A 26,979-nucleotide genomic window follows, 5' to 3' on the forward strand; every position below is an offset into this window, starting at 1 on the left:
AGGCCCACAGGTCCCCAATCCATATTTTAAAATAGCAAAAGTTATTTCTCATTTCTTCAGCATGGGCATTAAAATTATCTACAATAACTTGTATGTAAGTTTTGGTTTGTGAAATATACAGAGACTGGGAAATATCCAACATCGTACCAGTAGATGAAACAGGACTTCCCGTTCCTCTACTGCAAAGGGTCTCCCAAGCTTCCAGAGCAGATTTTGAAGCTGTGCAGGGAGATGCAGGGAGAGAGCAGTAAAAGAGAAGCCTGATACATGTGAGCAGAATTCTGTTGCACAAGCAGGCTGCCACTTTTGGAATGTCCCTCTTTAACAACACTTAAAAGAAATTCTTTCAAAATAAAGGAATCTTAGAAAACCCCGAGAAATTAAGAGATACCAATTTATCTTCATAACATTATCTATGTAACAAATTGCTGAATATTAATTACCCAAGTCAGTCAGACGCTTAGGTGACCTGCTTGAAGTTCTGGATCTTCGATGATCAGGTGATATACTGGTGCTCCGTCTTCTCCCTGTGGATCTAGAGCATCTTGGACGAACAGGTGTTCGACTTCGAGATCGTAATCTGAGGGGTATTCTGTAGCTGTCTCTTGAATCAGATCTCCTCCTCCTCCTGTCAATAGACCTTGACCGGTTTCGCCGAGATCTCCTACGCCTTTCCCTGGATAAAGACCTTTGTCTTGACACAGATCTTGATCTAGTCCTCCTCCATCGTCTTGAACATGATCGGGAGCGAGATCGGGAACGTGTTTGAGAGCGATGATCAGATTTTGATCTTGAGGACCTCTTCCGTGTTGCTGATCGAGAACGGTTTTTTCTAGATCGTGATGCTGTTCTATGCCTGCGAGATGGTTCAGAGGACTTGGAGCCTTTACTCCTTGATCTTCGCAACGGATCTCTCTCTCTCGTTTTTTCCAAAGATTTAGACCTAGATTTAGACTTATGATATTCAGGAGACTTGGTATGATTAGGTGCTTCCACAGATTCAGTTCCCTCTGTTTTTTCAAGCGATTTGGACTTTGATCTAGATTTGGAGCGTTTTCTTCCTGAAACATCTGAAGAGTCTTTATCTTTTCTTCTTTCAGGTGATTTGGATCTGGACTTTGATTTAGACTTAGATTTTCTGTGTCTGGATTTTAGGGAGGGGTCTTCTTTTTCAGCAGATTTTGTTCTACATTTATTATCAGCCGACTTGGATCGTCTCCTTTTTGATCTTGATGAAGTTTCTAAGTTTTCAGCTGATTTGGATCTAGATTTGCGATTATCAGAAGACCTAGACCGTCTCCTTTTTGCCCTGATGGAAGTATCTCTTTTATCAACAGATCTGGATCTAGATTTGCGATTATCAGAAGACCTGGACCGTCTCCTTTTCCCCCTGAATGAAGTCTCTCTTTTATCAACAGATTTAGATCTAGATTTGCGATCAGAAGACACAGACTTTCTTCGCCTTGTCCTCAATGAACTCTCCCTTTTGTCAACAGATTTAGATCTAGATTTGCGATCAGAGGATCTGGACCGCCTTCGCCTTACTCTCAATGAAGTGTCCCTTTTGTCGACTGATCTGGATCTACTTTTGCGATTATCGGAGGATCGGGACCGCCTTCGCCTTACCCTCACAGAACTCTCCCTTCTTTCATTTGATCTGGATCTAGATTTACGATCAGAGGACCGAGACCGCCTTCGCCTTGTCCTCACTGAAATTTCCCTTATGTCAACTGATCTTGATCTAGATTTGCGAACATCAGGGGACCTGGACCGTCTCCGCCTTGACCTCACTGAAGTTTTTCTTTTGTCATCAGCTGATCTGGATCTCGACTTATGGCGATCAGAGGATATGGACTTTCTTCTCCTTGTTCTTACTGAAGACTCTCTTCTGTCAACAGATTTGGATCTGGATTTGCAACGATCTGAGGACCGAGACCGCCTCCGCCTTGTCCTCACTGAGGTATCTCTTTTGTCAGTTGATCGTGATCTGGATTTGCGACGATCAGAAGATCTAGACTGCCTCCGCCTTGATCTTATCAAAGAATCTCTTTTGTCAACTGATCTGGATCTAGACTTGTGGTTATCAGATGATCGTGACAATCTTCGCCTTCTTCTGACTGATTCTCTTCTGTCAACTGATCTGGATCTAGACTTGTGATGATCAGAAGATCTGGACCGTCTTCGCCTTGACCTTACAGAAGTTTCTCTCTTGTCAACAGACTTTGATCGAGATTTAAGCCGATCAGAAGTCCGTGAACGTCTCCGTCTAGACCTTACTGAAGATTCTTTGCTCTCTTTTTTGTCAGAGGATTTTGATCTAGATTTATGACGTGAGGTAGAGTCCTTTTTTCTCGAACGAGAATCATTCTTACTTCTAGAACGTGCTCTTCTTGATGCTACCTGTCTAGAGGTGGAACGTGATCTAGATTTTTTTTTACGTTTTTTAGTCTTAGAAGGAGATTTTGATCGACTCCTTTTTGCTTTTTTCCCACTCTTACTTTTATCTTTACTTTTGCTGCTTACTTTTTCACTTTTCTTGTCTTTTAAAATATTTTCTTCCTTTTCCTTCATTATATCAGAAGACTTTGGAGCGGTGTCTGAATCCTGATCCTTCAAAGAATCCTGTAGAGTTATTTCCAATTCCTTCTCCTTGGCCATTTGCAAAGGTTCAAGAGATGCTTCTGAATCTTTCAACAATTGTTGGTTTGATTTCAGGTTTTCTGCTGCTGCACTTACAGATTTTACAGCTGCCTTTAAACCTTGTTCCTCCAAAGAGACTTGTTTCACTCCATCTAAGTCTTTTTCCTTTGGCTTGTGCAAAGGCTCTGAAGTTGCTTCTGAAGTTCTCACCTCCACAGTGAGTTGCGGAATCTTTTCTGAAGTCTTAGCTTGTTGTTCTGTAGTTGACTCCAGATCTATCACCTCTGCCATGCACCTCTCTTTGGAATTTTGTTCTGTAATGTCTATGTTCTCTGCAGTCATAGGAGCTGGTACCAAATCTTTTGTACTAAGAGCATGGGCAGATTCCAAAGACGCTTCAGAGATCTTTTTATCTGACAACAAAATAGGAGTTGAATTTCTTTCCAAATCCTGAGTCCCCAAAGCTAACACAGATTTTGAAATTCCTTCAAAATCCATTTGCTTCTCTTTTCCCATTGTTGTTTGGGCAACTTGCAGATCTTTTACTTTCCCTATAGAATCGCATTTAGGGGTTGCTTCAAAATCTCCTGGTTCTTTTGAGTGTACTGATTCTGGAGCAATCTTAGATTTTAATAAGGATTCAGTGTCCTTCAACTCTACTATATTCATAAGCCCTGCATTTGCCTCAGAACTCTTGCCATCCACAATAGATGCTATTTCTACAGTAGGTTTAGAGTCGTTTTCTGTACGTTCTAAAGCTGTTCTTGAACATGTTTCATCAAAACGCATTTGTAATTCTAGTTGTTTTTCTGACTCATCTGCTGTTTCTGTAGCCAGAGATGATCTTGTGGCTCCGGAACTTTTTTCTTCCACAATACTTGAAAATTGGGGGGTAGTTATTGAAACATGCAGCACTTCTTCACGCGTGCCACTTCCTTCCAAATCACGTGCCTCCATAGTGCGCAGGGATTGTGGAGGAGTTTCTAAGTAGGTTTTTTCCTGAGCATGTTTAGATTTTGCAATAGTTTCTAAATCTTCCTTATTGACCAAACCTACAACTGCTGAAGTTGTTTCTGAAAGTTTCTCTTCCCTCACACTTTCAGATTCTGGAGCTTTGTACTGATGTGTCTCAGGGACATATTCTGTTTCTGAAGCCGATTCTAAATATTTTACTTCCAAAGTACTTTCTGCTTTGCTGTGTTTCTGAGAGTCTATTATTTCCAGTACTTCTGTCCCTGTAATTGTACCAGAAGAATCTGAATTTGTTGTACCTAGATTTCTTGGAGTAATTTCCAGTTCTCGGGTTCCTGTAGAGTCAACTAGCTTTAATACAGAGACTGATTCTGAAGACTTCAATTCTGGTGTATTTAGCTGTGCTGCAGTAGCTACTGAATTTTTTATTTCCAATACTGTTTCATAATTTAGAGCTTTTCCTAAATCTTTGGTTTCTGCTTCAGGTATGGATAGAGATTCTACAGCACCATCTGAATCCCTCACCTGTGGCACACAGAGTTTAGAAGTTGTTTCAAACTGCAAAGCTGCTTCTGAATTTTTCATCCCTCTTGTATCTAAAGTACTGGAGCTTGCTCCCGAATCTATGACATCCAACATAAAAACAGACTGAGTTTTGTCACTATCCTTTCTTTCTGAAACAGTTGCAGATTTAGAAATAGATTCAGAATATTTTACTGCCAATTTTGTGTCTGGTTTTAGAACTCCAAAATCCTTTTGTTCTGCTTTATCTGCAGTTGTCAACGTGCCTTCTGAAATATGTGCACCCAAAACTGGTTTACATCTTTCAAAGGTTTCTGAACCAGTCACATCAACTTTGGGAGTAGATGTGAGCACATTATTCATCTCGTTTTTGTCCAAAAATGCTAGATTTGTTTCCACCTTCTGACTGGTTTCTAAATCTTTCACACATGTTATGTGAATGGGTTCAAATGTATCTTTCAATACATGCACAGATTCATAGGATGCCTTCAATTTTTCTACATCCACCACCATTTCAATTGTTTTAGCCGCTTTTAATCCTTTATCGTCAGTTCCATGGAGAAAGCTGGGAGTTGCTTTTATATCTAACACATCTGGGGCAAACAAAGCTGCTAGAGACATTTCTGGTTTTTTTACTTCTTCAGTATCAATCACACATATAGTTTCTGAATCTGCTTCCAAATCTGTACCTGCCAGTGCTTCACTTCTGGGTTCTGCATCTGACACTTGCAATACTGGTGTGCACCGTGACATTTCATTATGGTGGGGAGGTTCTGAAGCAATTTCCAAAATTTCTGATCCTACCAACAATTTACGTTCTGGAGGATAATTTGCAATTTCTATGCCTGCTTGAACAGTAGATTCTAAATCAGCTTCTAGGTCTCTGATTGTAGATTCTGAAGCTGTTTTTGAATCTTTTGCTTGAATCAAATAGAAAGGTGTTAGGGTGGTCTTTGAAAATGTTTCTGTCACATGCATAGATTCTGGACTGTGTTCCAAATCTATTACTTTGTTAATCTCGTCAGATTCTAGAACTATAATCTTCTCTTTCTCTGATACACAGAGAGATTCTGGATCTGTAAATCCTCTTGATTCTGTCCTTTCTTCCAATTTCTGCTTCTCTTCCTGACTAGTTAATTCATCCGAAAACAGAAACTCTGGACTTGTTCCTGCATATTTAACTTCCAAAGAATACAGAGAATCCAAACCAACTCCCCTGTTTTTTGTCTTCACATACTGGAGTTGTTCTAGATTTTGTTCTGCATGAGAATCAGGAATTGATGGCAAATTCTTCAATGCTAAGGGTTCCTTAGGACTGCTCACATCCACCACAGTTGTTTCTTTTAATTCTTGTATCACTGCTACATCCTCCAGTTCTGGAATTCCTTCTGAACTTACTATATCCATTTCTTGCAGAGATTTTGAAATGAGTAATGAGCCTTCACTCTCAGCATGCAGCTTATTGTCAGATACTCCTACAGCTACTTCTTTAGTTATTTTCTGATATCTTGGTAAAGTTTTCAAATCAGCTGCCTCAGCACCATTCTGATTTTTCTCCATGTGCGCTATAGCATCAGAAGGCTTCTCCTGTATTCGGGGCACAGGATGAGATTCAGTTTCAGTGCTTTTGCTTTTGGCCACAGTTTCAGATGCTACAGGAATCTCAGAATACTTTCCAGGTGGCACTGAAGTTACTTCCATATTTTTCACCTCTCTGTCCAGTGGTTTTAATTTTTTACGTAAATCATTCAACTCAACTATTGTTTCAGGATCTACAGTTTTAATGCCTTGGATTTCCCCAGTTTGTAGTGCTTTAAATTTGTTTGCATCTACCATGTGCAGTGACTCAGGAGCATTTTCTGAACTTTTCAACTTCATCATAATCTCAGATTCTGTATCAAGTTCTAGGCTCTGTTCTGAATAATTTGCAAATATCATATGCAGTGAATCTGAAGTAGCATCCATCTCTCTCCCCTCTTGTTCTTCTTCTGTCTCTAGACTAGTTTCTATATCTTTTCTCTGAGTTACTGCATCAAGTTGCAAAATGTCTTTTGCACTTTTCATTTCTTTTGTGTATTGAGATTCTGAAATGCTGTCCAAATTTTTCACAGTCATTAACGATTCTAGAACTTTTCCAAAATCCTTTACATTCCCCACAGTATTACTTTCTTTTACATCCACATATTTTGAAGCTTCCAGATATTGTGTTTTTACTATCCCAGGAGCCGTTTCCAAATTGTTAATATTTAGAACAGTTTCCGATTGTGAAATGCTTTCAGGAACTTGTACATCAATCACTGCCTCAGAATCTTCAGTAATTCCTGACTCTCCTCTCTTCCCTACCACTGTTTCTAGGGGAGTTCCCAAATAATTCACTTGCCTATCTCCCTCAAATTCTGGAGAACTATCTAGATTCTTCACACCCTTCATTCTAAGAGGTTCTGGCACAGCAATCCACTTTTCCATTTCCGTTATACTTTTAGATTTTGCTTTTAAGCATCTCATGTCCATCTCCCCAACTTCCACAGTCCTCACTTTTAAAGTTGAATCTGTGCTTTTCATGTCCTCTAATTCTGGTGCATCTTTTGCATCTGCTTCAGTTTGCAAAAGTATTTGACGTTTTTCTGCATCATTCAATGTTGTCTTGACTGGCGAAGCTTGAGCTGCTCCTAATTCTTTCACCCCTGCCCTTGTCTCAACATCAGGGGTTGCTGCTGTGCATTTCTGGGCATCTAACTCGGTAATTATTTTTAATTCTTCTCGATGATGCTTCAGTTTAGTTACTAGAGCTGGTTCAAAATATTTTTCAGAGATCGTATGCAGAGATTCTGAAGCTGCTTCCGAGTCTTTCAATCCTGCTGTTGACTCAAACTGTTGACTCAGTTGCAGATCTTTCACTGTGACGATGCTCTCGGAGTCATGTAGTAAATCCTCTTTCATATCCATAAAGGTAGCCTGATCAGGGCTTATTTCAGAAGCTTTCACTTTTGCTGTATTCAAAAATTCTGAAGTGGCTTCAAAATCTTTTCCTACCACCATAGCCAAAAATCCCAGAGTTGTCACTGAATCTTTGGCTTCTGCAGCTGCCTCTGAGGGAAGGTTGGTGAAATTACAGCTAGCAGTTTCAAATGAAGTTGCTACTGCTTGTTTCAAGATTTCAGTATTGAAAGATTCTGAGACAGAGTCCAAATCTTTTACCTCCATTGTGTCAGATGCTGAACTTGTTTCCAAATATTCCAGTTGTACTGCTACAGACTTTGGACTGCTTTCAGGAGCACTTGTTTCTTCCACAGCCTCCAATGTCAAACTAGCTTCAGGCTGTTCGTATTCTTTTATGTTAGCCACTCTACCTTCAACATCAGCAATATTTAAAGATTCATTCCCTATGCAGAAATTCAAAGCTACGTTGGTAGGTTGGTAGGTGTTATTTTCCAATTCTCTCTCATTTGTAACCTGGACTTCACTTAGTTCTTGAATATTGGCTAAAGTAGAATCTCTAGTTGTATCCAGTTTGCTGGTAACTGAATTATTTGCATTATGTGAATCTGACGTGGCTAAATTAAGGTTTTCGCATACAGTTTTTTCCAGAAGCCACCCAGAGGTCTGTTTCGAAGAAGATGCAGGCTGTAGATCTACATCTTCTGCACTTGGTATGGAGCTCGAGCTTTCTGATTTTGAATGAGAAATGGACTGCGTATCTCCACATTCTTTATGCTGCTCATTTAGTTTTGATTCCTTGGGTTGCTTTTTATACTTTTTCTCCCTTTTCTCCTTCTTCCTTTTCTTCTTCTTTTTCTTATCTTTGTGTTTCTTATCCTTCTTAGACTTTTTCCTTGGAATTTCATCTTCTACTTCTTCGGATAAGCCTCTTTTGGTAGAGTGAGATTTATTTCTCACCGTATCCTTGCCACCATCTAATAAAAGAAAAAAAAAATGTGTTAAAATTAAAAATCAGAAGCCAGATTTCAGAAGACTGAGCAAGAAACTCCTGACATTTTTGCTGTAGCTATAATCTGAAAAATTATGTTGCATGTACAAACTAGATCCTTTTTGATCAAATGGAGAAAATACTTACTACAAAATTTTAGCTTTAACTCAAGGTGCCCAAGCAAGATTACCTTTCTCCATGCCCGCTGATTCCTCCATTTCAAGTATAGCTAACACAGGGGAGAATCCAGATAAATAAAAATGCATGTTCAACTACATTTAGTACAGGTGACTGGCATAGTCAAAGTTGGAAGAATCAATCACCTCAATTGTACTCGACACACAGTATGAATAGAATAGCGAGGTAAAGGCCTGAAAAGATGCCCAAACAAATGAGGAGGAACCATTTCTCCTCCAATTTTTCCAGGTCTTCACATCTCCAGTGACGTATCATACGTTGGATGTGGGAAACAGTCCAGCACTAGAATCTACATTTACAATTTCTAATTAAGCACAGAATCAACATGCACATTGTCCTTGCTTAACTGGAATGCTCATTTTTATATATAAACAGCAGGAGGTATCCAGCAAAGTAGTTCCATCAGCACAAGGACATCGAGCTCTGCAACAGAACATCCCCTCTATCTCCTCTCCCTTAAATCTGTCCTGGGGGTTTCGCCTAACTCTACATGACAGCTTTTTGAGAAGTAAAGGAGAAGAAAGAATCAGTTAAAATCCCCTTATCCCCTCCTCTGGGAATAGGGTCTAATTAGAAGAATTCCATTCATGAGATTCTGGATCCAATCCTTTATTACTATTTATTCTTAATTACACAGCACCGTTATTATGCATGGCGGTTTACAGAGTATAAGAGAACAGGTTGGTGTACAAAGGTACATCTACATCAAACTAAGGATGGATGCTGCCTGCAAAAGCTAATACTCTTCTTCACTCTTCACCTACTTAATGCATAACTGCGGTGCTTCTCATAGCCCATGTGATACAAGTGTAACATCTCTTGGATTACAAATTTCAGTACATCTAAAAAATTAGATGTAACTATGAAATAAAGAACCTCATTGACCCAGGTACAAATTGAATATATTTTCAAATTTGCCTTCTTGAACTGTCAGGGCCTGAATTTGTATGGGATACTACAGAGTCTTCTTCAATAGGTTATTATTAATAAATGAGCTTATAAGAAATGGAAAAATAAAACAAATACCAGAATTGACCTTTAAAGAAGAGAATATGAAAGCACAATATAACACAACTCTTGGTAAACAAAGTATATTATAACTTAAGATAACCAATAATGTACTGGGCTGGATTCAGAGATCTGCTCATAGAAAGCGGTGGATGCAAAGTGAATCCCTGTCCCATCTTTTCCCTGGAGTACCCCAGGCCCTCGAAAAGGCTCACCTGAGGCTAAGGGGACCCTGTTGAATGAGACAGGCTATGGCATAAAGGGCTGACAAGGAAGAGGGAGATAGCAGAAAATTGAGCCAAGGAACCTTCTGTGATGGTGCTTCTATCAACTTTTTGTGAGGATTGATTTTCCCTAAAGCAACATTTTTGAGAGTTTCTAAGGACTAGAAATGGCAGGAAAAGCACCTTCCTCTCTCACACTCTTCAACGATCTCTCTAGATCCAACCCGTTTAGATTTAAAAGCTTGAATTTTCCTGCACCCATCATACATGACATCAGCCACAAGAAAGGTGGGCATGGTTTGGCCCAAATGGCCTGGTGGGTCTAAGTAGGTGGGTCCCCTTATACATGCTTACTCAGAAAAAGATCACACTATATTCAATTTGCCTTACTACCCAGTAAGTCTGTTTAGGAGTGCAGCCTAAGTAACATTGATGAGTTTCAGAAATGGATCAGGAGATATACACGGTGGAGTCAATGCCATACAACAAAGTATTGTAAAGCACAACAAAATAATAAATCAATACGAAACAGAAATACTGGCACAATACAATCTGATAACTGTGTGTGCAAGCAACAATATTTACTAGAAAATGCCTGTTAATAAATATGTGTGTGCTAACAGACACCAACAAGAGGGGAAATAGCTACACCAGCTCCATGCTAGGACAGAAGAGGAGGGACCTGAACCACAGGTGCACCAGCCCCTGGAATGCCTGTTTTGGCTTCCACCACCAAGAGTCGATAGATGCCTGTGGAGCTTTCAATGGATGTATCAGGCAGGGGCCTCCAGGGTGAAAATGATGCTCCAGCAAACTTACGCATCCACCCATCCTAACCCCCTTCAGGAAGGTTAGAATTGCTCAGTTGTTGTTACTTTTTATGCAAATCTTTACATGCCTGATACCCCTGATGTAACTCTAAAACAGAGCTTTCCTAACTGTGTGTTGTGACACATTAGTGTGTCAGCTGCAGTGTGTCAGTGTGTCACATGAACGCTCCCCGCGGTCCTCTTGGGGCTGGAAAGGGGTACCGTATTTTTCCATGTATAAGACGAGGTTTTTTGCTTTAAAAAAACAGTACAAAATTGGGGGTCATCTTGTACACGGAACATGGGCATCTGGGGGGGGATCTATTAAATATTTTAGCATATGTCCGGGATTTTGGCTTGGGTGGGCTGAGGCGGTCCCTCCTGCTGCCGCCCCCCCTTTCTCCTCCCCCTCCGGACTGCATGCTGGTGACTGGATCGCCTCCTGAAGCCCCCGCTGGCTAGACCACCGGAGCAAGAGCAGTTGCCACCACCGCTGCTGAGAGCTGCCTCAGCTACCTCTCCTTGCCCTTCTTTCCTTTTTTCTTCTTCTTCCCCTCTCAAACTCCCACCCTGCCCCCAACCCGCTCACCACCTTCCTCAGCTCAGTTTGCTCAACAGCATGGCCCAGCACAGAGTGGCCACTGCTTTCCCCTGGCTCTTCCTCAGTATCCTGCTTGGAGCCTCCTTCCCCTTGCTTCCCCACAGCAGCAGCTGCCACCAAGGGAAAGCATGTGTCGCCCCAGCTGCTGCCTTTGCTTCTGCATCATGGTGCACTGCATGTACCTCATGATGGAAACTTTGAAGGCAATTGCCCAAAAAAGGATAAACTTGTCACCGCAGATCATCCAGAGTTTCACTTCTATTTTAGTGTTTTGTTTTCTTAATTTTGGGTTAAAAAAATATATAAGGGTAGTCTTATACATGGGAGCATCTTACACATGGAAAAATATGGTAGTTTAACCTCCAGTTTGCTAGTAAAACTGAATTACTGTGTCACGAAATGAGGCATGGCCAAAAAATGTGTCACTAGCTTGAAAAGTTTGGAAAGCTCTACTATAAGAACACATTTTTACAGGATCTGAATATGTCATACAACTATTCAGTGTATTTAGTGTTGTTGTTTTTAAAAAACTAGGATATCAAACCATGTTTGATTTAATTAATCACAATCAGAATAAACAAGTTCTCCACTCACTTTACTGGCCGACGTTTCTCCGCAGACAGTTTTTCCGGGTCATGTGGCCAGCAAGACTAAGCTGCTTCCGGCGAAACCAGAGCAGGGCACGGAAATGCCGTTTACCTTCCCACCGAAGCGGTACCTATTTATCTACTTGCACTTTGACATGCTTTCGAACAACTAGGTTGGCAGGAGCTCGGAAAGCGCAACAGGAGCTTACCCCGTCGCGGGGATTCGACCTTCCAATCAGTAAGCCCTAACCTCAGTGGTTTAGACCACAGCGCCACCCACGTCCCTAATGTAGCAAGTAACTGTGGCTCATTCAAAAGGAAAAACAAAACTGTTCCTCAGATCCTCTTATATACAAAGGAGTAGGGAGCTAGACTTAATCAACATTGCAAATTTTAATTTCACTAGTCAATCTAACACTAATTTTAAAAAAATACATCAGTATGAAAAGAAGAGAGGTGATTTAAGTTGAGGAGCAGAAGTTTATAAGTAAGACCTGCAGCAAAACATTGTGGTGCATCCTCAACTAACAGGATTGTTCCTGTTTGGGGTTCTAGCCAGGAAGCCAGCCATGCCCAGCTTCAGGATACTACATTCCATTCCCACCCCATTCACCAGTTTACTTTCCTCACTGACAATTCACTTCCATGATTACTTGGCATAGTCAGACCACACTGCACTGTTGAGTGGGGGGCAGACTGTTGCCCCCTTAGGTGTCACTGGTTTTTAAAAATATTTTTGTACTTCTGCAAGCCTTGGGGATTTCCTGAGCATGCCGATATATCCCTCTTGTTTATCAGTGGTTCTATTTTGATGTCAACACTTAAATCTGTTTGCTATTAGGAGTGAGATATCAGGGTTATATAAGATTAATTTAGTCCGCCCATAATATTTTATGGTACAATTTACCATAACTGCATTAATACTTCTGGAACTTGGGTTCTGACACCATGTCTGAGGTCTCACTATTCAGGCATTATGTTAATTTTCTACAAAAGATAAATGAACGATAATAGTTTTTAAATAATTAAACGCAACTCAAATGATTCACATTAGACCAGAGTAAATGCTGCACTTTCTTTTAAAGAAATTACAGTCATACCTCGGGTTACGAACACTGCGGGTTGCGCGTTTTCAGGTTGCGGACCGTGCCAAACCAGGAAGTACTGGAATGGGTTACTTCCGGGTTTCGGCACTCGCACATGTGCAGAAACACAAAATGACATCAGGCGCATGCGCAGAAGCACCAAATTGTGTCATGCAGATGCGCAGACGCGGTGCTTCAGGCTGCGAACGCTGTGGGTTGCGAATGTGCCTCCCGCACGGATCACATTCACAACCCAAGGTATGACTGTATTCAGCAGTTGAGGTGACAAAAAACAAAACAGTGATTTGAGAAATCAGCTATTGTCCAATATATTGGTTTTGTGTGTATAACTTTAAAAACACATGTGTTTTAATACCATAGGTATATGGCAATTACTTCACACACATGAAATGTGTGAAAGCTTAACCACCAGCTTTATCAATAATAAGCACATTCACATTGGGCTGTATTCAATGAAGTCAGACTCAAACATACATTTAACTAACTTACTTAGCTGCGTATAACCCATTGAATCCCATTCAAATAATCAGAAAAAATAACACCGTATTTTACTATTAGTAAATGAATTTAGCAATTACAACTCAATCCTAAATCTGTTTGCTTACAAATAAATCCTAGTAATTTCAATATGCTTTACTCCCTAGTTTGCACAGAGAGCTGCAACCGTAAATTAACATTTACATGAAAATACTTTATATATACTTGTTCTAACTAGTTTTACACATTGCATCAAGACACTGTTAGTTTTCCCAAATATAAAAGATCGATGACTTAACTCATTTTTAGAAAGCAGAATACTTTGAAAGACATAACTGTAAAACTGCCAAAACCACCAAAAACAGGCTTCCTCAAACTCAGACCTCCAGATGTTTTTTGGCCTACAACTCCCATGATCCCTAGCTTGCAGGACCAGTGGTCAGGAATGATGGGAATTGTAGTCTCAAAACATCTGGAGGGCCGAGTCTGAGGAAGCCTGACCAAAAAGCACAGATGGCACAAATAACATATTGAAGAGCTTTCTGTTAAAATAAAAATAAAACTGAGGACAACATAGTACAGACTTCCCCTCTTCCTCTGCTCCTGCTGAGATTCCCCTCCCCCCCCCAGAGGATCCCACAATCCTCTAGAGCAGATGCAGACACATGAGGGACTGCTGGGGGGACAGAAATTGAAGGGGAAGTCCCATAGTGGTGACAGAATTCATTCCATTGAAGAATGTAGAGCATTAGATTTCAACCTGAAGGTGCACATTGAAAGAAAATTATATACAAAGGTTAAAATATTTCATGTACCTGGTTTGTACTGTGACTCTGCACCCAACACTTCTGATAATACTTGTTCTATCTTCTGCACTAGTGGATCATTCTGAAGATTCCCAATAGATGTAATTGTATCATCTGAAGAGTTCACTTGCTCAGATGAGTTTATTTCACCATTGTGCTGGCTTCCTAACTTTGCACTAATAAAGAAAAATATGCAGAATCTCAATATTAGGTATACATTAAAAACAAATGGCAATAATATAACACAGTAACATACAATTAACATATAGAATTGGATGCAGACTTGCTCATTCATGAACAGAAAGGAATTTCAGCGTACTGTACAAACACAATTAGGAAGAGGAACCTGGATGTGCCTCACATGTGGCGTATTGCTATACCCCATCATTCAAGGACAAAAAGCATATTCCTGTACAGTAGATGGCATGGACATAGATGTGTTTGGATATTGATACAATATCACTCCCTATGGAAGCCTTGTGGATACAAATCCTTCCAACTAACTAATTTAGGTTAGATATGGTGATTTAAGACAGGAAGGAAAACAGTTAACAATTAAGAATTAACATAGGTAAAGGTGAAGGGACCCCTGACCATTAGGTCCAGTCGTGACCGACTCTGGGGTTGCGGCGCTCATCTCGCTTTACTGGCCGAGGGAGCTGGCATACAGCTTCCAGGTCATGTGGCCAGCATGACTAAGCCGCTTCTGGTGAACCAGAGCAGTACACAAAAACGCCGTTTACCTTCTCGCCAGAGTGGTACCTATTTATCTACCTGCACTTTGACATGCTTTCCAACTGCTAGGTTGGCAGGAGCAGGGACCGAGCAACGGGAGCTCACTCCATCGCGGGGATTCGAACCGCCGACCTTCTGATCGGTAAGTCCTAGGCTTTGTGGTTTAACCCACAGAACCACCCGCATCCCTAAAGATTAACATACTCTTCATTAAAGTACTATATTGATTTTTGGGTGCTAGTGTATAAGGCTAGTGACAGCCATCCTATTGGATATTTGGAATGGTTTTGAAAATTTTCAGGACCTTGCACTGAGAAACTTAACTGTGTAATAGTGGAGAATTTTAGATCTTCCTAACTGAAAGTGAAAGACTACAGTAAGAAATGTGGTTGTTTACAAGTTTAGCTTGCTTCTGCGTCTATTACAGCACTGATCTCTGACAGCAGACTGAATGTATCATCATTATATCCTATTTTTCTATTTAAAAAACAACTTTTGTACTAAAAAAAATTTCCGACATAACAGAAGTATATGATTTAACTCATTTTGGTATTTCATTTACTGTTTCTACAGTACTTAGCAATGGGATTTGACACTATGTGATGAACAGAATCTTTTGAGAACTCTCTATTTTTTGTCTTTTGTGGACTGTATACTTCATGTAACACTTTAGTCACTTTCTCTATTTATTTAACAGAATTTGTATACTGCTTATCCAAGTGGTTTGCATAAAATGCTAAGCGTTTTAATAAATGAAATTTCTCATCCATTCCAGTCAAGGAGTTTGCAGTGAATGAAACTTCCCCCATGAACTACATGACTAAATGACATTGTTTTACAGTCAAGTTGTGTTATTTTTCTTTGCACAGTGCTTAACAAAGAAACCCAATAAAAGAGCAATATTATTAAGGAGTCAGTACTACTGTTTACACTTTAAGCATCAACAACAAATAACGCTGCAATACATGCTCCAAAGCGTCCACAGTACAAGGTAGAACAAACCACTAAGAAAAAAAACCACTAGGAACCTCTACCAACCTTCACAACTGAGTTAACGTTCCCAACATTTCTGAAAATACTTAATTCTTGTGAAAAGCAACTACATATTAAGAGAGAATCAACTCTTGATGTTTACGGTAAAATCCTATGCATATTTAGAATTGGCTTTTTAGCATCACAAAATGTTGCCTTCATGAACACCATCCTTTCATTGGATTCTTCTTTTCTTTAATACTTTGTTTACCGGCCAGAACCGCTGAAGGAACAGCTTACTTCCTCGAGAGCAGTTCTTCGAAACACTGGCTTCCTTAGAGCAGGAGTGGAGAACCTTTGACCCTCCCAAGATGCTGCTGAACTACAACTCCCATCCGCCCCAACAAGCACAGCGAAGAGCCAGGGGTGACGGCAGTTGTAGTTCAGCAACTTTTGGAGAGGCCTAAGGTTCCCAAGGCCTGCTTCAGCAGCTTCGAAGCTCAGGGTCCGTTTGTAAACCCTTATTCCTCTGGGTGCCCCCGAATTCCTCCACGAAACTTGCTCTTAACGCCTCACGCCGGTCCGAAGTCGGCTTGAGCGCCAATCCTCACAGACGCCGTTCTTCTGCTCCGCCGCCTCCCTCAGCAGCTGCCCTTCATTGTCTCTCCCGGGCGCCGAGCCCCCCCCCCGGCGCCCCCCCGGCCGCTGCCATAAGCTCCTCGCCCACAGCCCCCCCCGGCATCCCCCCTCCCTCGACATCCCTTCCGGTCCCTTCGCTCTGCCCCTCCCCCACTCCGCCCGTTACTCCGCGTAATGCCGCCGCCGCCGCCAAAAGAAAACCCGGTCCCTCTGACCAATTACCTGCCGAATTGCTGCTCCTGGATCTCCCGGAACTTGCTAACGACAAAAGACCGAAAAATCTGCTCGATGCTAGTCGCCATGACAGCCTCGCGCAGCACAGGCCCCCCCACTTCCCCTTATCCCCCCCTTCACTCGCTCTCCGAGACGCAGATCCGCCTGCGCTCTACAATGCAACACCGGAAGAAGACGCGGCCGGGCTCTTCTTCCCCTCCCCCCTCCTCCTCGTCCCGCCCTCCACTTCCGGATTGCCCTCTCGTTCTCCTGATTGCTCGTTCCGACAAGGGGCGGAGCCTGAGCCGGCTTGGGGATGGGCGCTCTGTAGTCGAAGTGAACCATAGAGCGCCTACTCGGATGCCTTGGAGGTGCGAGGCGGACGTGACTCCGGGCGCCCCTCCTCCCCCTTGCGTAACTGTATATGGCCGCCTTCTGGCTTCTCGTCAGCTCAGGCGACGTCCGGAGTTGGGAACACAATGAAAATGGCAGCGGCTGAGTCCGGGGCAGGAAAACAATCTAAAGGCCCGCACTTTGTCCTTCTGTTCGCCAAGGGGGGCGCTTCGGTCGTCTCTGTGTCCGTCCGCCCCCCCCCCCGTTTCAGACGTGGTTGTGCACAAGGTCAATGAAACTGAATGCAAAAAACACCCCCAAGGTGCTGCACGCTGCTGGCGGCTCTCGGCGGAGAGGCCCAGTCCTTCGGAGTTGGACGTTGCACTGCCCTCCCTCCGACCGGGGAACAGCGGCCATGTTGTTGATGCCGCAGTTGGAGGCGAGGTGCCGCCGTCCTTGCTTCCCGGCTCGGAAGGACGCCATATACACGCACAGTCTGAAATACAGATATATGCACTTTCTCTCACACACCCGACACCAAAAGCTTTCCGAGTTTGCGTGCTGGGCGGGCTGAGAACCCGATTCCGTGCATGTTTACTCGCAAGTAATTCTGCATAAGATCGCAGCATTTCCAAATTCAGTGCTTTGTATTCCCTAAGATGTTAACGCGCACACCACTAGCCCAGAACTGCTAAAAATAAATACACAACAGCTCCCGAGACGGGCCTTGAAAGGCATCACTCGTGTTATTATTCACTGCTGAAAGACTGTAAATAAATGCGTTTCTATATTAAAAAATGAATATGTTAGGCTAAGGTACACCTGGAGCATGTACACACGTCTATAACACGGTTGAGGGAAGGACCGCAGCTCAGTGAACGGAGCACATGCTTTGCATGCAGAAGGTCTGGGATTAATCTTTGTAAGTAGGCAGAACCTGAGATCCATAAACAACAGAAGACTCCACATCCCTGTACAGTATTAGTGGAAATATTTTCCATGTCACAGGGTTTTAAAACAAGAGTTTTAAGTGGAAAGTACATTGGTTTCATCTGGACTGTTGTTGTTGTTGTTTAGTCGTTTAGTTGTGTCTGACTCTTCGTGACCCCATGGACCAGAGCACGCCAGGCACTCCTGTCTTCCACTGCCTCCCGCAGTTTGGTCAAACTCATGCTGGTAGCTTCAAAGACACTATCCAACCATCTCGTCCTCTGTCGTCCCCTTATTAGAAAAATATAATTCTCATAACAATAGTCTGTTTTATGGTGCACATAATTATAATCTTTGCCTTATATAATCTACTTAGAAGCATTTATTAAGCAGGCCATAAATCTTGTTAAAATAAATGTGGTGACAACCTTTAGATACAGTGGTACCTTGGGTTAAGTACTTAATTCGTTCCGGAGGTCCGTACTTAACCTGAAACTGTTCTCATCCTGAAGCAAAGTTCTTAACCTGAAGCACTATTTCTGGGTTAGCGGAGTCTGTAACCTGAAGCGTATGTAACCCAAGGTACCACTGTACTGTATGTATTTTTAATATTAGAATATTCCTCAAAATTGTCTAACTTTCATTAGTTATCTCTGGAGGTAGTGTTTGTTTCTATATTCAGTATAACTGCCCATCAGTAAACATTCCCTGGGAGGCTTACAAATAGAACAAATTTAAAAATACAATACAAAATAATTATAGTAAACCATAAAACACAGCAAAATAAACTGAAACAGCATAACCCAATTTACAACCCGGATTTAATGTTGTCAATTAAATTCTATTCTATGGACTTTTTACTTGGAAATCATTATGAATTCAGCTGGACTTACTCAAGGCTTATTTGTGCCAAGATTCAGCAACTCAACGTCGTTATTTGTTTTCAGTGTCACGAGCTCAACCCTAGAATTTATGGAGTTCCTCTGCAAGTTGCAAGGAAAGGAAAGAAAGTTTCCAATGCAGAGTGAGTGTTTCTAAGACAGTCGAGGTCTAAGTTCTGCTGCAAGGGGCTTGCTCCCACGTAAATATGCATAGAACTAAAGTCTGTAGTAGGCTTTGGGCTGGAGTTTTATAACTGCGAGATAAATTGGTGTGCATTTGTCTCTTAACTATTTGTGTTATGCAACCCATTATCCTGTCCTAAAGCCATGGAATTCGATCTCTGGCTCACAGCTCCCCTGTAGCTTATTAGTAACGATAGAGGTTTGCTACAATACAAGGATCCGACCCAGCATCTGCTTATTTTCAAAGTGCTCTGACACAGATCTGGTTAGCTTCTTACGTACGTAGCTGTTACTTTTCAGCTCTAGAGTACAGTATTTGTTAGTCGAAATCCCTTCCGTTTATTAGCAAATCCGTTCATTTTCTTCTTCCCCGCAGAGGGTTAAAGATTGCTACATTTGAAGCATTCTGGGAAATGTAGTTTTTGCCGTATGGTCCGGGAAACTGCCCATTTTAAAAAAGCTGCCTGAAAAGTAAGTTTTGGCTTTCGCTGGGGGGGGGGGGGATCGATTAAAAAAAAATACATGGCTGGGTTATGTGCTTCTTTACAGTGCGTAACAGAACGGTTGCCCTTACTTTGCAGTGAGAGAAGTTTTTTTTTCAGATTTTCGTGTCCACGTGTTTTGATTTGCTTTGCTTCTGAGGTTTTACATGGCTTCTTTACACTTCCTACAAAACCCGTGTTTGGAATGCCATATATCTTTTGCGTTTCTCACGGGTTGTTTCCATTTCAGTTTGATACAGGCATTTTTAAAGTAAGCAAGATGCCAGCAGTACTGGCATCCCTCCAAAATGTTATAATTTGTATGAATATAGTTTGTTGTTGCTTTAAGATCAGTGGGTGCTACAACTTTACGGTGCAACTTTTTTTAAAAGTTTTATGGGTGTTTGTTGTAATGCATGAATTTTGTGTTCTCTAAAGACAACTGATCCCATTCGTTTTTCGCAAGAATGGAGAAACCTTTGCATTGGGGATGAGCTTCCCATCTTTCCTTTCACATTAAAGCGCTATTGCTTAATCATAAGCAATGTGACCAGCATAAATAAACTTAATTCCTAGGTACCATGTTATGGGTGTTCCATGCCTTGCAAGCTTGTTTTTTATATGGGGTGGAACTGAGTGTTTGAGATCACCTAAAAGGAAAGCAGTGCCGAACTTGGTGTTGACAAAATAAATGATGCAAGGAGAGAGAGTTGCAGCCCAAGACAGGAAGAAAGATGGTAAGAGATCACCTAGCTACTTTAAATGAATTCAGATATCTAGAGCCTGATTTCTACTCAAGAGTAGTAATAGAGCTTGGTGATACAATCTCAGAGTCTCTGTCTATAATCCTGGTGAATTACTGGAGAATTGGTGAGGGCCCTATGAACTGGAGGTGGGCAAATGTTGCCCCTATCTTCAAAAGTGGAGGGAGACCCAGACTGCTACCAACTGGTCACCTTGTCATCATACCAGGAAAGGTCCTAGAACAGATAATTAGTCAGTCAGTTTGCAGAGAAGCTTATAAATTGTGAACTGGACAAGCTAACTGTAGCCTGGTTGCCAAAGAGTTGCTCACTAACTGTTCCTTGTCATCCTGGAAAAAAGTGAAAAGGAGGGTGCCGCAGGGTTCTGTTCTTCTGTTGTTGTTTAACATCTTTATAAACATCTTTTTTATGTTTAGTGTGTCCTTCTCAGCATAGGGTAATTATTCTGTTTGCCTGGTAGTGGCCAATTCATGTCAAAATGAATTGTTACCTAGAAGGTTGCAAAGACTTTTGACTTCAACCTTAAAATGTTATTGATGTAGATTATATTTCCCCCTTCCATTCCCTCCCACAAACAGCACATAACACCATGTCATTTTCTGGTGCAGTTTCAGAGCTCTGAACTGTAACATATTTCAATGATTTTTTTAATTTTATTTTTTAAAGGCATCTGAGCTTCTATATCTTTCTGTTTTTCTCCTTAAGATACAAAAGTAGCTTGTGTTAGGAATGCATCCTGTACCAAAAGTATACTGGGTTATTGTTTCATTTGCAACAGTGGTACCTCGGGTTACAAACACCTCAGGTTACAAACACTTTGGGTTACAAACTCCTCTAACCCGAAGGTAGTACCTCTGGTTACAAACTTTGACCCAGGATGAGAACGGAAATTGCGCGGCAGCAGGAGGCCCCATTAGCAAAAGCACGCCTCAGGTTAAGAACGGTTTTGGGTTAAGAACAGACCTCTGGAACGAATTAAGTTTGTAACCAAGTTAGACTGCAGAAAGTGTTATGTGCACGGAGATCCAAGCATGGTTATAACCCATTTTGAATAGATCTCTTTCTATATCATCACCCCAGCTGTGCCGTGTTACATAGGAGGCTAGTTTCATTGAGGATAGGATGGAGGTTTGGAGTAATATTGTGCATATTAATTTCCAATAGAGATAGCTCATAAAATATGGCCAAGATCCAAAGAGTTGCTTTTAGTGTGCCCAAATTTGGGAGTGTTTATTTGAGAATTTTGAGGGGGTCTATTGTTACTTTTGAACGTTTTAAAAATGGATTGGCAAGTGGCTTGTGGGGGACTGTTCTTTGAGAAGCGCAAGTCAAATGCCCCTTGAGAGTTTGGGACCTAGATGCATGGCACTTTGATCCCAGTCTTTGCAAAATTGTGAGGCAATGCAGTTTTAAAATTTTGATTTCTTTTAAAAAGAGCAAGATCTTATCTACCCTGGAAAATGTTGTAACCACCCTCTTTTACGCTAAGCTGATGTCTCCTCTTCATTGGTCACTCATTAGTGGGGTTTTGATAGGCATATAGCCAGAGGCTGCTCCTTCTTTCTTTCTTTCTTTTTTGCATGGCTATTGGAAACCCACTCTTTCCAGATTGCTGCTGTCAAGATCACAGTAAGTACATTGTGTGTCCTAGTGTAAGCCTCCAGTTCTAGCGAGAATGACTTATGTAAAACCAGTCCATCTCTATTATAACAGTCCTAAATGCACTTACTTGGAAGTAAATCCCATTGATTTCCTGTAGTGCTAAGCATGAATACCAGGAGGTGTTTTCATCAGAAGTCTCTTGGATTTGCTACCAAATGCAAATGTTTGGGCTTGAGGATTTAGTGTATATTATTTTGTGTTGGTTTTTTTTTTGTAATTTGCTCTTCAGGCATGATAAATCAGTCATCAATTGAATTATTTATCATACAAAAGTATGTATTTTTCACTACAGATTAAATGTTTTCATTACTAAAACATTTACTAGTAACATTTAGTTACTAAAACATTTAAAGGACAATTTAGTTATTTGACAAGTACTGGAGCACTGTAAGGGAGATGAACAAAATTGAGTTGTATATTGCATTTATTGCTAAAATGCCAATGATTGCTAAATAAAGCATTGCTTCATTGTATTTTCCTAGTTTACTTAACCATAATTACCATTTTTGTGCTCAAAGCAACCTCTGCAAAGATCTGTAACAACCTGTTCTGTGTCTGCTTCCTGAGAACAAAGTAGGCACATCTACACATGAGTCTTGATAGGTGTATTAAATCCTGAAAGAACCTCAATACACCATATTCTACTCTTGCAGATTTGTGATTGAATTACTGTGGAGGCAGCTGATGACTTTCTGTATGCATAGTTATTTATTAATTGATAATTTTATTATTTAATTTTTTTGTAAACTACTCTGAGGTTTTTGTACAATCAAGCAGTATATAATTTTTATGAGATGAATTAATAAATAGGGCACATTTTATCTTATTATGATGGTATTCAGCTAAATTTTACTCAGATTGCACCCACTGAAATTAATGATCTTCTCTGAGTTGAATACCACTCATTTATTTTTCTATTGTAGTCATTATTCTAAAATTGTTATGCAAATTTAATATACAAGTAGATTAGCATCTGCTACTATTATGCAAATCTGTAGCCTCTTTCATCCTATTTTCTGGCCTATTTTCTGTAGTTGTGATGAGTTGGGAAGTCATTGACTTGGAAGTGGGATATATGCATACGTAGTGCTACTATGCAAAGTGGATTGAGTTTAGAAAGGAGCATAACAGATCTTATTTCCCCCCATCTCCAAATGGATTGCGTCTCTGCATACCCAGGAAGAAGTGTTTGGCAGGGTTTGCTTTTTATCTGTGCCTGACGTTGGGAGCAACTGTACACATTGACTAGAGTGGGGTTAATGACCAGCCACTCTTGAGGATTATACTGGAGGGGGGTAGGAAAGGGCAAATGCCATGTTTGCAAAAATTGCAACAGGGGGACTCCTTGTTTAAGTGAAATTCTTAACTAGTTCGGAACCTATTCCCTCAGGAGCTATACAAAGGTTTTCATAGCAAAGGCAGCCAATTAACCACGCATTTAAAAATGTATAATCTATATTGCACATTTCAGCAGCAAAAATAATCTCAGTCAACCAACCGTTTGTTATTTTTTGCATTTTCAAATATTTTTAAAGTTAGTGTGGTATGTATAAAGAAAATCCTCTGTTATGGTTAAGTCGAAAATAGATCGTTGCACTATACAGTGGTACATCGGGTTACATACGCTTCAGGTAACCCAGAAATAGTGCTTCGGGTTAAGAACTTTGCTTCAGGATGAGAACAGAAATCGTGCTCCAGCGGCGCGGCGGCAGCAGGAGGCCCCATTAGCTAAAGTAGTGCTTCAGGTTAAGAACAGTTTCAAGTTAAGAACAGACCTCCGGAGCGAATTAAGTACTTAACCCAAGGTACCACTGTATACTTTATGTTGCAAACAGCAGTGTGATATGGAAAGCAAAATGGCACATTATGCTACCACAGCTGTTGCTCAGTACAGCACTCAATATTTTGCATGTCCTGCTTCTTTCTGCACAGAGCGATGGCTGAGCACGTGCTTGTGATTGGCAGCGGAGGCAGAGAACATGCTCTGGCTTGGAAACTGGCACAGTCTCCACATGTGAAACAGGTACTGGTCGCACCTGGAAATGCTGGTACAGCTAAGGATGGAAAAATCTCTAACGCAGGTAATTGAAGAAAACGTAGAGTAAGTTGAAATGCTTAGCTTCACGACATTAATCTTTCAGTAGCTCCCACTGATAAATTGTGGCCATTTTCATCTTTCAGACTCTTTCAGACTCTTTGTTTATTAGAAGAAGCAAAAATTAAAATGGCTGGCATCAGTTACTCTGTTCTGTGCCAGAAACTCTGAGTCTCTGAGCTGTCATTTCCCCCTTCATTGAAATGAAGGGTTGCTGCATCATATAAAGACCAATATGCTCTATTTAGCTATCCTTTTCATGAAGAGTGAAAGAGATGCCTTGGGCATTCACGTGGCACTCATGTGGTCTGTTCAAATGTAGAGCATGAAACAAAAATCTTTGTCTCTGTGCTCATTGGATTAATGTTGATTTCCTCTCCCAAAAACCTTGTCTTTCACAGGACAGTACCAATGTTATGGTCAAGATTACTGTATTTTTATTTATATGTGTTATGTTTTTCTTGTTGTTTTCCCCAATGAAAATAGAAGATGCAGAAATGTAATCTGTGTGTCTGTCTGTCAGTCTGCCTCTATATATAAGAAAAACAGCTTCTTAAAATAATTTTTTAAAAAGAAAACTTTTCTCCTGATGATGTAATGCTTAAAAGCACATGATCTGTGTGCATGACAACCTGATCTGTCTTTTAAGGTACACATTTTTGCTATGATCTGCCTTTTAAATCTGAAGCAGAAGAGATAGCAGATGAGTTGTGGGAAAAGGAAGTGGTAATGTTTGGTCCCTGGAGGCATTTATATACATTCAAATTTCCATAAAGCCCAGACCTCCTTTGACCACAAACTATATTCTACATTTCACCTTTGTGGAATAATTAAATCCTAGAAGACAAAAGAAAGCATTCTTAATCTGTTGGTATGATTCTTTTAGAAATGGGGGAAGTCAGTCAAGGGCAGTTTTTCCAAACGTTCATTCGGCATTAATCAAAGTGAAAATTTATTCTATACCCAACCTTCATCCGAAGATCACAGGACAGTTTTGTGAGAACACAAAATACATAATGAAACAATAACAATCAGATCAGTAATCTACCCCCAACACATTTAAAAGGCCTTAGAATGTTTAATCCACCAAAGGCCTGGTTATAGAGAAACATTTTCACCTGGCGCCTCAAGATATGTAATGAAGTAATGAAGACACTAGGCGAGCCTCCCTGGGGAGAACATGTCACAAACAGGGAGCCACTGCAGAGAAGGCCTGTTCTCAAGCTGTTGTAAAATGCTACACAGCACCTTTATCAGCGCCCACCCCCTCTGCTATTTAAGAGTTGTCAAATCCATATCAGGAATCACATCACAGAAGGAAAGAAGACTACAGGTTAAATACGCTTGGCCAATTGAAATATATTGCTTCATGTTTGTCAAGGGATGAGCAGTTTCCGCCTCTGTAACACCCCTTGAAACTGCCCAATGCTTGTCATGTGGAACGAGGGGGTAGGAATTCTCCTGGCCAGTTGGTTCACATGACCCAGTTCACTTCAGACTTTGGATTTATTTATTCTTGATAAAAGTCAGAGAGTAGCATTTTCTTTACTGTGTGTGTGTGGGGGGGTGCTACCTGGTTTTCTCTCCCTTTCTGGCTCATATTGGTGTTTGTGTGTGCCTGTCTGGTGCTGCTCATTAAAATTAAAATTACTCTCAAAAGTCTCCTTACAAGAAGTAGGGCAACTTTGCCATCTTTACACACAGAAAAGACTCCCCAGTATTGTCCCGGAATTAATGTAACACCAGGACTTAATATTAACTGCAGTCAGTGACCTAGAACTCACAATTCCCAATTTAGACATGTGGCTTTCTGTGTACAATGCGACTTGAACCATTCATATTTGCAAATGGAAGATTGCATAATGGAGCTGTTAGGTTTGAACGCCTGCTCACACTGAAGTTCACTGTGTGACCTTGGACCTTATCACTGTCTCTCAGCCTAACCCACCTTAGTGCTTTGAAGGTTAAGTGCCTCTCTGAGCCATGTGGAAGGGCAAGAAACAAATGTAAGCAGTAAATAAAAACCACAGCTAATTGCAACCAATCTATTTTTTTTTTTTTTTTTTGTCCGTTGATAGTTATCTCAGTCAGTGATCACGCTGCTCTTGCCAAATACTGTAAAGACCAGAAGATTGGACTTGTGGTGGTTGGTCCAGAAGTCCCTCTTGCTGCCGGTATGTCTAAAAGAAATTATTCTGCAAACTCCTGCCTCCTGTTTAAGCTACTAATTTATGACTTCTATATGCCAATCTGAGTGTATAAAAACACACAAGTATGCTAACATGCATGAGGTATAGGGCATCTCTTCTACCAGAACATGGTAATGAAGGGAGCAGACATTAAAGTGGGAAAGTACTTTTTGGCCTTTGTGGTTGGCTAACAGCTCAGAGATCTGGAGTGACTCTGTTTTGGTCACAGTGTTTGCCTCAAACAGTTCTTTGCTCGTTGTTTGTCTGCTTCAGCTTTTGAAATAGCTACTCTAGATGATAGCCAAGGAATGGATTTGGTTACTATGGCTTCAAAGTTCTCTAGCTGCTACTTCTGCCAACATTTATAGCTGGACACCATTTTTGTAATCTCATCTCAGTTGTTTTGTTTTAAATTAGGACTTATAAGTAAAACATGCACAGAATATTGCCGTGTGAAGTGCTTTTGCGTCTTCCATGACATTCCATTCCATTCTATTCCCTCTTATGCAGAAGGCAGCTAATATTCCACAGCCACTGTGCATGCTCAGAGTTTGTTGCTTCTGAGCAGATGGTGACTGCCCCCTTAGGGCTTTTTCTATAAAGGGGGGCGGTATTTGGTACCTCTGCTACCTTTGAGGTTTCCCCGAGGCTGTGAAGACCTTCCTCTGTGTGGCTGCTGTACTCAGAGTGAGGCATCAGGCATAAGCCTGCATTTTATTAATGTTTGATTAGGACTTGTATATTAAAGAGGGCTTAGATTTTCAAAAGTAGATTTTCAATCGTTTCATGCCAGGCAGAGAAAACCTTGGCCATTCTCCTAAGACAAGGGGCCCCCACTTGATTGATAGCAGAAAACAATTCTCAAAGTCGTAAAAGCTGAAATTACAGACTGAGTAATGACATTGACCCTACATGTTATAGAAGATAACAAAGGCAGAGATAAACATGATTAGGAATGAGTAAATAGTAAAATGCCAATGTGCCTCCCAGTAAAATGATACCATGGGCCTCTCTTAAAACCTT

General features: G+C 41.0%; 2 protein-coding genes across 10 annotated transcripts in view; one reads left to right on the top strand and one right to left on the bottom strand.

Moving 5' to 3' along the window:
- The window catches only part of SON (SON DNA and RNA binding protein), a 36,522-nt gene extending 19,854 nt beyond the window's left edge, over window positions 1–16,668 (bottom strand). For all 5 annotated transcript variants that reach the window (XR_014525390.1, XR_014525391.1, XR_014525392.1 and 2 more), the window contains exons 1-3: window positions 16,447–16,668; window positions 13,888–14,054; window positions 444–8,048 (exon numbers count right to left, since the gene is read on the bottom strand). Coding sequence is in view for 2 of the 5 variants with exons in the window: in XM_083500157.1 (XP_083356283.1) it covers window positions 444–8,048; window positions 13,888–14,054; window positions 16,447–16,526 (7,852 nt within the window). In the remaining 3 variants the exon portion in view is untranslated. The remainder of the gene's footprint in view (window positions 1–443; window positions 8,049–13,887; window positions 14,055–16,446) is intronic.
- A 2,003-nt stretch (window positions 16,669–18,671) lies between these two features.
- The window catches only part of GART (phosphoribosylglycinamide formyltransferase, phosphoribosylglycinamide synthetase, phosphoribosylaminoimidazole synthetase), a 37,895-nt gene continuing 29,587 nt past the window's right edge, over window positions 18,672–26,979 (top strand). Inside the window, exons 1-4 of one of the 5 annotated variants that reach the window (XM_083500174.1) lie at window positions 19,823–19,983; window positions 21,619–21,639; window positions 23,605–23,753; window positions 25,846–25,941. In XM_083500174.1, the coding sequence (XP_083356300.1) occupies window positions 23,609–23,753; window positions 25,846–25,941 (241 nt within the window). In that variant the 5' untranslated portion in view covers window positions 19,823–19,983; window positions 21,619–21,639; window positions 23,605–23,608. Of the gene's footprint in view, window positions 18,725–19,126; window positions 19,236–19,822; window positions 19,984–21,618; window positions 23,076–23,445; window positions 23,754–25,845; window positions 25,942–26,979 lie in introns of those variants that run through there. The other 4 variants (XM_083500176.1, XM_083500173.1, XM_083500175.1 and 1 more) reach the window with 4 other exon arrangements.

The sequence above is a fragment of the Podarcis liolepis genome, assembly GCF_965112155.1.
Source record: "Podarcis liolepis genome assembly, chromosome: 4".
Taxonomy (NCBI): Eukaryota; Metazoa; Chordata; class Lepidosauria; order Squamata; family Lacertidae; genus Podarcis; species Podarcis liolepis.